This window comes from Cynocephalus volans, chromosome 6, assembly GCF_027409185.1.
Source record: "Cynocephalus volans isolate mCynVol1 chromosome 6, mCynVol1.pri, whole genome shotgun sequence".
NCBI lineage: Eukaryota > Metazoa > Chordata > Mammalia > Dermoptera > Cynocephalidae > Cynocephalus > Cynocephalus volans.
The window spans coordinates 80,712,647-80,723,436 of NC_084465.1; the positions used below are offsets into that span (position 1 = coordinate 80,712,647).

Here is a 10,790-nt window from a genome sequence, read left to right on the forward strand (position 1 = left end):
TATTTTTTCAATGTACCCTTTTAAAGTAAAATAATTTTATTAGGCTCACACATCATCTTATTGTTTTGTAATTCTTTACAATACTTGCCACAAAAGATGATGTACTTATATTAGTAAGGTTTATTCTTCTGATGACATTTATTGTTGGTTTGTTTTACATTTTTAAATTATAAAAATGTTATTTGTCTTTTAGAAATAGAAGTTTAGTAACTTTTAGAAAATTATGAAGTATTGTCAGATATTAAGCATTTATATCATATCAAAACGTATCAATGCTTTTTCCTTTCTAATGTGGGAATGCACAGAGGTAATTTGAAAAACCCTGTTGCCCAAAACTGGAGTATAAGCCTTCTAGATTTTTATTAAAGATTTTGTTTTACCTGTATGATCTGCTATATTTTTAGTTATACTAATTTTCATGGTTTTATTCAAGAGAAGAAAATTTGCAGCCATAAGCAAAAGAGAGCAATTTACATAGATGTGGTAAATTTTTCTACTTACTGATGTGAAATTCTGAATGTCAAGTAAAACATATTGCAGAAAATAGTATATAGCCAATGCACTTATCTTGGTTACTTCACTTATGTTAAATTTTAATTCATTCTTTTTTTACATTTTTTTAAAACAGAGGAAGAATTGTTTTAGGATATACTGAAGCAGAGCTGTGCACAAGGGGATCAGGATATCAGTTTCTTCATGCTGCTGATATGTTTTATTGTGCTGAGTACCATATCCGGAGTAAGTGGTAGTTCCTTATGAATATGTCAGAAAGAACAGCATATACTCTAGTACATGTTTCAAATTATTACATAAGATAATCTGTTTAAGGAAACTATTTGGATAAACTTCAATTTAGTATCATACCATTGTGATTAACCAGAATTACACTCTTTATCCATTAACTCCTCTACAGCTGCCACACAGGAAAATAGCAGTTTACTTTCTACAAAAAATGACCATTTGAGCCCATTAAGTTTTGCTCAGGGCTTTTTTAAAAAATTTGTTATTATTATTTTTTACATTCAAAGGTGTTTCAGAGTAGAGGGAGAGGCAGAGAGGAGGGGGTAGGGAAATGGAGGTGGAGATGGGGGGCAGGGCTAGCTCATGGCCAGCTCCTTCGCTGGCCTGGTTGCGGAGGGCAAGGGAGCATGGCTGAAGTCCTCAGCCTGCTTCCCGGTTTGGGATCCTGGGGGATTTCTGGTGGTGGCTCAGTCATCACTGGGCTGGATGCAGACATCAGGGGGCGTGGATGAGGCCCTCAGACCCATCCACCCTGGCTCAAAAGCCCAGAGGGTTTCTGTGGAGGCTTGGTCATCACTGAGCTGGATGTGGACATCAGGGGGGTCATGTCTGAGGCCCTGGGCCCCTAAAACCTGGATCGAGAGCCCAGAAGGTTTCTGGTGGCAGCTAGGTCGTCACTGGGCTGGATGTGGACATCCATTGGGGGGGCGTGGCTGCAGCCCTCGGGTCCTCCTCACCCCACCTTGGGAGCCCAGGGGGCTTGTGGCTTTTTTAGGTTTTATAGATATTCTTTGTTGGCGTTAGACCTTTACTGGTTAATATCAGACCTTTGTCTCTGATCTATGGGTGTTTTGTGTTTTCTTTCACTTCTGTGTTGGATTATTAGCTACCCTCACCTCTTAAACTCTGCACTGGAACTAATTTGTTGTCATTTGGTTACTTCTAAAATGGGGAAACTTCCTATGGGTACCAGCACTTGAGCCCTGTGGTTGAGCTAAATTGCTGCTTTGCTGCTGATTCTCTGGGGAAGGCTTTTTGTGCAGCTCAGTTTTTAATTTTTGACCTTTTAATCACTTCCAGGTCTTGTGAGGTCCAGTACACCTGGGTTGTGTGGAAACTCTGGTCTGGGCCTGAGTCTTAGCAAACTGCACCACCTGCTGATCTGTACTCCCGACCAATCTACACTCGAGTGGCCTGTGCTGATTGGGGGGCAGATCAGCTGTCCATGCTGTGCCCCAGTGTTCTCCCAGTGGGCCTGTCTCCACCACTGTCCGTGCTCCAAACACTTCCCATGTGCCAGTCCCTTGTGATGACTCACCAGCCTTTAAGTGGCTCCTTTTTTCAGTTGTCTGTAGCTCCTCGCTCCTATGTGGGTCCACAGGAACACTGTGAGTGATTTTGCTGGCTGGGGGCCACCAAGGCCCTCCTCTACCCTGCAATCTCCAGGCAACTTCACACAAAGGGCACAGCTGCAGCTTTTGTCATCTCTTGCTCTGTGTGCTCACCAAGGCCAGCCTTGATGTGGCTGGAACTCAACACGATCAGAGCGGTCCCTTCTTTCTCTCATTGCAGCCCCTTCTTTCTCTCATCGCAGCTTCTCCCACCTTCAGGAACTCCATAGTCTCTTCTCCTTTTCCCCTGAGCTCTAGCAGACCCAGCTTGGCTGTTTTTGCTTTTTCAATAGTTGTAAATTGGTCGATTGTGGGAGAAAGTGGCTCTGGGGACTGTCTATTCCACATCTTGGTCGCTCAGGACTTTTTTATGGGCATTGTTTTAAATTCATGAATCAATATAAATAGAGATTTAAACTTTAAAATTTTAAACTAGTAAACAGTAGGAAAACGTTTAAATGAAAACAATTTTTAGTAGGAAAAATGCTTAAATGAAAATTCTTTAAAATGAAAACAATTTTCACTCTTTTTTTTTTTTTTTCCAATCTATACTCTCTGTACTTTTCACTAAAATTGTCTGACTGGTACTTAATCTTTCCTTTAACATTTTAAATAATAAATTTAGTCCAAAAGGATAAAAACAACTCTGAAGAACTATTTCCATGCCTTTTAATATTCTGTGTTTAAAAGTTGTCTAGATATTATCTTTGGTGATAAATACATCCAGAAATACGTCAAAAAGGCTTTGTTTCAGGAGTTTGATAATTTAATTTTTTTTATTTTAGTGATGAAGACTGGAGAAAGTGGCATGATAGTTTTCAGGCTTCTGACAAAAAACAATCGATGGGCATGGATCCAGTCTAATGCACGCTTAGTTTATAAAAATGGAAGACCAGATTATATCATTGCAACGCAGAGACCTCTAACGTAAGCACAAACACTTAAAATGTTTTGTTTTCATTTTTTTTTAAAATAACAATTTGGTTTATAAGTCCTCTTACATGAAAACATAAAAATAATTCTAAGAGAATTTAGTCTGGGAATAAAAATTGAAAAGTTAAGATAATATGTATAGAAAGAAGAGAAAACAGATGAGAGACATTGAGAAGATGTAGACCCAGGGCCGGCCCGTGGCTCACTTGGGAGAGTGTGGTGCTGATAACACCTAAGGCCAAGGGTTCGGATCCCATATAGGGATGGCCAGTTAGCTCACTGGGTGAGCGTGGTGCTGAGAAGATGTAGACCCAGAGAAAGAATAATCAATAATCAAATAAAACTCCAGGGTTTTATCCTGGGCATATGAAGGAAAGATGAAAAGCTAGTGTCATCTGTAAAATAGAAGAAAAATATAACAATGCTTTGTTTAGAATATGTTCTCTAAGCACAGCAGTGATTTGTAAGAGTATCTTATATGAGGGGGTCTTCAAAAAGTTCCTGGAAAGATTTGTATTATCTTTTAATTTCATTTTTCAGTAACTTTTTGAAGTAACCTCATATACTTTAGAAATTAGTCCTTTCTCAAATGTTCGTATTGCAAATGCTTTTTCACACTCTGAATAATTGATTTTTGTATGTGGCTTTAGGTAAGGATCAAGATTGATTTTTTCCGCTTATTATGTATATCCAATTAACAAATAATATTTATTGAAACGGTCGTCTTTTCCTCACTGCACTGCATTTCGATTAGGGGATTTTGTCTGTGGTTCTGTTTCTGGACCTAGCTCTTCAAGTTCCATTGGTCTAGCTGTCTATTTTGCACCAACATTGAATTGTCTTAGAACTCTATCTTTATTATAAATTGTGATATCTGAATATACGTCTTCAGTTTGTTTGGTTAGCTTTTTTTGTTGTTTCCCTTCAAGATTGCTTTGGCTGTTTTCTACCCTTTGTATTTCCTTATACGTTTTAGAAATCAGATGTGAATTTCCACCAGAAAATCTGTTGGGATTTTGAGTGGGATTGCATGAAAACTGTAGGTCATTTGGGAAGAATTATCATCTTCATACTACTGAGTATTCCAACCCATAAAAATGGTGAATGTATGTATATATGTAGTTATTTCAAAAGGTTCGTGGAAAAATGGAATTAAAGAATAATGTGAATCCTTCATGAACTTTTCGAAATACTCTTGTATGTATGTACCCATATAAGTACATGGGTATGTATGTACTCACCCAAATTTGTACCGTCTCCCTTGATCAATATTGCTAGAAGGCCATAGATTTTATTAGTCTCTTCCAGATCTAACTTTTGGTTTGTTGATTTTGTTCTATTGCACATTTATTTTCCATTTCATTTATGTCTGTTCATTATTATTTCCTTCCTTCTACTTAATTTTTTTCTTATAAAGTTTTTCTTTTTTAATATATATTTAAACATATGTATCAACTTCCTTTTAAGCAAAATTTTAACTACAACCCTTATGTTTCGATATGTCTTCTTTTTATCATTCAATTGAAAATACTTGCTAATTTTCATTTTTATTTATGAATTGTTTAGAAAGGTAGTGTTCCTGTAATTTTCCATGTTAGGGGATTTTTCAAGTTGTCTTTTTGTAATTGACTTTTAGCTTATTTCCATTGTAGTCAGATAGCAGTTTCTGAATGGATAGCCTCTGAAAGGATATCAGTCCTTTGAAATTTTTGGTTGCTTACTTTGTGATGTAATGTATGGTCAATGTTGGTAAAATATTCCCTGTATTCTTGTAAGGAATACATGTTCTGTTTAGGAGTATGGTGTTCTTTATATATCAGTGATCCTGTTTGTTAATTGTGTTGTTCATATTTGTATACATTTGTTGATATTTTATATGCTTGTTCTAAGAGAGGTTAGTTTTTATTGTCTTATTACTAATGAGGCAGAGCATCTCTTTATATCTTTCTAGGACATTTTTCTTCTATGAATTGCCACTCCATATCATTTGCCTGTTTTTTTATTGAGTTGTTTGCCTCTCTCTCAGACTCATTGGAATTCTTTATCTATTATGGATATAAAATTTTATATTCATATTAAATTATAAATATATTATATATATTAACAAATACCTTCTCCGTGCCTTAACTTGACTTATGAATTCTTTTGTAAAAATACTGAAAGTTTTCATTTTTATGTTGCTTATTATACCAGTCTTTTCCTTTATATCTTCTGAGTTTTATGTTTTATTTAGATATGCTTCTTCTACTCAGATCTCTAAAATCTCAGATTTTGTTCTTATATTCAAATGTTTATTCCACACAGACATTTTTTTTTTCCTACAGGATGTCAAGTGGGCATGTAACCTGAGTGTGGAAGTAACTATTATCTTAAGTTTTGGGGAAGGAACTAAATCATTTAAATATGTTTGTTTAAAACACAATTTTATAGCACCAGTCATGAGAATAATCTAAGTCAAAATAAAATAAGTCCATGTTTCCTGCTGTCAAACTCAATTAAAGTATATTTTTCCTTGCTGTTGTTCTCTTTTTTAATTATTTTATTTTAAATTGTTTTTGATAAATCAAGACATATATTTTAAGTGTTTATGTTAGAACTCTTTCTAATACATGCAGACTTTCTTGTTTGCTATTTTAGAGATGAAGAAGGAGCAGAGCATTTACGAAAACGAAATACGAAGTTGCCTTTTATGTTTACCACTGGAGAAGCTGTGTTGTATGAGATAACCAGCCCTTTTCCTTCCATAATGGATCCCTTACCAATAAGGACTAAAAATAGCACTAGTGGAAAAGACCCTGATACCAAATCAACTCTAAATAAGGACTCTCTCAATCCCAGTTCCCTTCTAGGTGCCCTAATGCAACAAGATGAGTCTATATATCTCTATCCTGCTTCAAGTACTGTCCCTTTGGGAAGGAATTTTTTTAAGGAATCTATGAATGAATGCAGTAATTGGCAAGACAATATTGCACCAATGGGAAGTGATAATATCTTGAAACATGAGCAAATTGATCAGTCTCAGGAAATGAACCCAACACTCTCTGGAGGTCACACAGGGTTCTTTCCAGATAATAAAAATAGTGACTTATACAGCATTATGAAAAATCTAGGCCTTGATTTTGAAGATATTAAATACATGCAGAATGAGAAATTTTTCAGAAATGAGTTTTCTGGTGAGGTCGACTTTAGAGACATTGATATAGCAGACGAAATCCTGACATATGTCCAAGATTCTTTAAATAAGTCTGCCTTCATGTGTTCAGGTTACCAGCAGCAACAGCCCATGGCTCTGAACTCAAGCTGTATGGTACAGGAACACCTACAGTTGGACCAGCAGCAGCAGCTGCAGCACCACCGAAACCAAGTTTTAGTGGAGCCACAGCAACAACTGTGTCAGAAAATGAAGCTTATGCAAGTCAATGGCATGTTTGCCAACTGGAACTCTAACCAATCCATTCCTTTTGGCTGTCCTCAGCAAGATCTACAACAGTATAATATCTTTTCAGACTTACATGGGACCAGCCAAGAGATTCCATACAGATCTGAGATTGATACTATGCCTTACACACAGAACTTTATTCCCTGTAATCAGTCTGTGTTATCACAGCATTCCAAGTGTACTCAGTTGGACTTTCCTATAGGGAATTTTGAACCATCCCCATACCCTACTACTACTTCTAATTTAGAAGATTTTGTCACTTGTTTACAAGTTCCTGAAAACCAAAAGCATGGAATAAATCCACAGTCAGCCATGGTAACTCCTCAGACATGTTATGCTGGGGCCGTGTCAATGTATCATTGCCAGCCAGAACCTCAGCACACGCATGTGGATCAGATGCAGTATGATCCAGCCATTCCAGGCCCACAGGCATTTTTAAACAAGGTAAGGGTTTTATTGAAATGAGTACACCCTTTCAATGATTCTTCTTACCTTATAAATAAATAGACATGAGTTATGAATTTTTTATGTCAGTGACTGATTTTAATTTATTATCTGTAGTATTCATGGAGGCAGCATTTCTAATTGTATTTGTGACTATATATTTTTCTTTAGTAAGCCTGTACTTTTTCCGATATGTTGCTATCAAAAGTATGTCATACTTACCCAAATCATGAAAGAGAAAAAAGTCAAGGGCTAAAGCAATATGAATATGTCCTCTACTGTAAGATGACCTAAATTACCAGGTCAAGTTAGTTCAAAGTTATCATGTTTAGAATAGAGAATTTGATTTATCTTTCTTGATTCTTTAAAAATCATACGGCTATTTAAAAATTCAAACTTTGATATATATTTTAATTTTTAAAATTTCTTCAAAGCTCAATTTTTTATATATGTTTGAAATTTGGTTAAAATCAAATATAAGTGTGCTTTCTTAGAATGTCTTTCTCCTAGATTATCCTTGGAATTCAGTCCTGAGCTTCTCAGTGTTCTCTGTCTATCCCGCCATGTCATGTGCCCTATACTCATATTATCTTTTGATGTGTGGAATGTTTTGTTTTCTTGCATTTTTAAGAAAGGGTACTCAGCTGGCTTTCTGTCACAGGAATCAAGGTTGATATTGTATTTTTATTATTTAAATGTGTCATCAGAATCCTTCTAGCAGCAAGCACACTTTAAATCTGAAAATGATTTTTTTTTAACGTTAACATGATGGTAGTAGCTGTTGTCTGTGGCCACCCAGCAATATATTGTTTGCACTCATGCTTTTTCATTAGAAAATAGCTACTTTATTTTAAAATACATCTAAATTTAGTTTTGAAGAATATCTTGACTAAAATTAAGTTCATTAACCTCTGTGTACTATGTATTAGAGTATGGTAATTTAAAAATGTAACTCGAATCTTTATCCCTAATTGTTGTTTCTGGCTTTTTTCATAAATCTGGTTTATCTGATTGTATATGAGCTTTTTAAGAAAATGATGGTGAAGGTTTTTCTTATTCTCATTCCTGACACCCTTCAATTATATTAAAATTTAATATTCACTCGCTGTCTCACAACATTGCTGTGATGTAAGCATATTTTACTCTGAAGTAAAGTAAATTTTACAGAAATTAATTCTGTAAAATTACATTTTGAATAGAGAGGTCACATAAGTACCACGAGTTTTTTTACAGTGTTTTCCCCCCACTACTTTGTATGGTTTCTCGTGAAAAATAAAATAATAGTTCTCCCATATTCCCCCAAGGTAGCCTCTAATTACATGTGGCTATTAAGCACTTGAAATGTAGGTGGTCCTAAATGAGATGTGACGTAAGTGTGAAATACATACCAGATTTTGAAGACTTTGCTTGGAAAAATGTAAAATTTCTCTTTTTTTTTTTTTTTTTTTTTTTTTTTTTTGCTGATTTCATGTTGAAATGTTAAATTTTTGGCTATATTAGGTTCAATATAATATCTTATTAAACTTAATTTCACTTTTTTTTTTTTTTTTTACTTTTTAATGTAACTACTAGAAAAATTAAAGTTACATACATGGCTCACATTATATTTCTATGGGGCAACACTCCTCTATACAATATATTTACAGAGAAGAACAGATATGCCATTGTGTTATGAGTATTGAGAAGAATTCATTTAAAACCCACCATTATCTGGTAGTATAAAAAATAATATAATATAATAGTATAATAAAGGTAGTATAAAAATACTACCTTTTATTTGAAGACTTGACTAAGTTGCCATTTATTGAAGATATAGACTATATAATTTTTACTATATATGTAGTATTTGTTATGGAGGACCTTCGAAGTAATCAGTGTTTTCATTACTGAAATCTAATGTTACACAGACTTTAGAAAGTTAGATTTTATTTGACACAAAGGTATGATTTTAATTTGTTTAAAAGTTTCCACAACTTTTATTAACAATATACTAAAATATAAAGGCTCTGTAATCTATAGAACTCTACAGAACTATGTATCTCCATAGAAGGCAAGAAAGAACATTTTTCTTTTGGTGACTGAGTTCTGTAATTAAGACAGTGCTTTTAGTGGTATTCATTAATTAAAAGTATATTGAATAAGAAATTTGTTAAGGAAATCAAACCCATGATGTAGTATTTTAGGAATATCAAGAAATCTTTAGAAAATCAGAACTGGCCTTTTTTGTAAAAGTCCTTGGTCATCTGTAGTCCAGTGTAGTAATTCTGAATATAAACAATTCATTGACATCCAGAACTTGACTGAGATGAAGTCTTGTCAAAGCAAATCTGCTTACAGCAGAGAACACTTAACTGTGATTCATAAGTGGTACTCTTTGCCCTATCAATTTCTGTCGGATCCAAAGGCAATCCAAAGCGAGGCAGTTGTATCACTCATATACCATCTTCAAAATTTCTTGTCAAATTAATGGAAAAACCAAAAGGTTATAAATGTAATTAATAAATAATATGTACTCAGTGTATATCTTCACTGAATGGAAGATTTAAAATTAAGCAACAGTAAAGGAATTTGAAGTTTAACAACAGGCAGGACTAAAATTTTAAAATACATATTAATATTTAATGGTTTAAGATATTTGAAAGATCTTTCCTAATAGTTGCATTGCTATTTTTGTTTTCAGTTCCAGGATGGAGGAGTTTTAAATGAAACATATCCAGCTGAATTAAATAACATAAATAAAACTCAGACTACCACACATCTTCAGCCACTTCATCATCCGTCAGAAACCAGAACTTTCCCTGATTTCACATCCAGTAGATTCCTGTAATTCCAAATCCAATTTTCACCTTGGTTTTTGGATTAGATTAGTTTGTGAAGGATTACAGAAAATAAAACTGTCAGTGTTGGATCTCAGCAAATTCACACGGAGGCAGTGATGCATGTTTTTTGCACTGTTATTCCAAACCAAATTTTAACTTCTGTTTTTTTAAAAGGAATTTCAAAAATATCAAAATTACATAAATTGCTTATACTAAAGTCATTAAAATAGAAAGTGTACTGCCACAGAGTAGCGAGATAACAGCTACATTTCACATTATTTTGAGCACACAAAATATGCAAAACTTATTTAGAAGAACTTTAATAAGAGTCTTTTAAATTAGAAAATGTTCTCTGTTGGAATTATGAAATACTTGAGTTTTGAACTTCTGGATTCTTATTAATCCATCAAATACAAAGTTATGAAACTAGACTATTTCTATATAGTTTAGACTCTGCTTTTATCTTGGATGTTAAAATAAACGGTTTGGTGCTTTTCTAAAAAAATTATCTCAGTGCTTTCCTCCTTCACTGTTAATCTAAGTGCCTCACATTTTCCTCTATAACACTGTAGGATGTATATTTTGTATAAAATATTCTTTTTCTTTTTTAAATTAATGACATTCTGCGCACAAATATTTCCTAAATTCAATCATTTTTATTCAGGCATGTTTTAACTGCACTACTCACTTACTTTTTTCAGGTAAAGGGCAAATAATGATTGAAAAGATAATTATTTATTACATAATCTTTTTGCTTCTAGACTTTAAATGTTGCTGTGTGCCTTATGTTGAAAAACTTAAAAGCAAAATGTCTTTCCAAATTACTCCTTAATTCTTATGTAAATATTAAGACAGTAGCACTTACATTTAACAGTGTTTTCAGAAGAAAAAGTTACACCACTGTTTACGTTTATTGCAATCTCCACCATGATTGTTTAATGTCGCAGTGTGGAAAATCTGCTGTTAAATGCAACTATGTTCATTAAACTGCATTGAAAAGAAGCAACTTTTCTAGCTTTTTAA

At 34.0% G+C, this 10,790-nt stretch overlaps 1 protein-coding gene across 1 annotated transcript in view; it reads left to right on the forward strand.

Annotated features, from left to right (window-relative positions):
* Nucleotides 1–10,469, forward strand: part of AHR (aryl hydrocarbon receptor) — a 44,354-nt gene extending 33,885 nt beyond the window's left edge. Inside the window, exons 8-11 of the mRNA XM_063099957.1 lie at nt 629–738; nt 2,918–3,059; nt 5,703–6,948; nt 9,629–10,469. Of these exons, the coding sequence (XP_062956027.1) occupies nt 629–738; nt 2,918–3,059; nt 5,703–6,948; nt 9,629–9,775 (1,645 nt within the window). The 3' untranslated portion in view covers nt 9,776–10,469. The remainder of the gene's footprint in view (nt 1–628; nt 739–2,917; nt 3,060–5,702; nt 6,949–9,628) is intronic.
* Nucleotides 10,470–10,790: the final 321 nt, after the last annotated feature.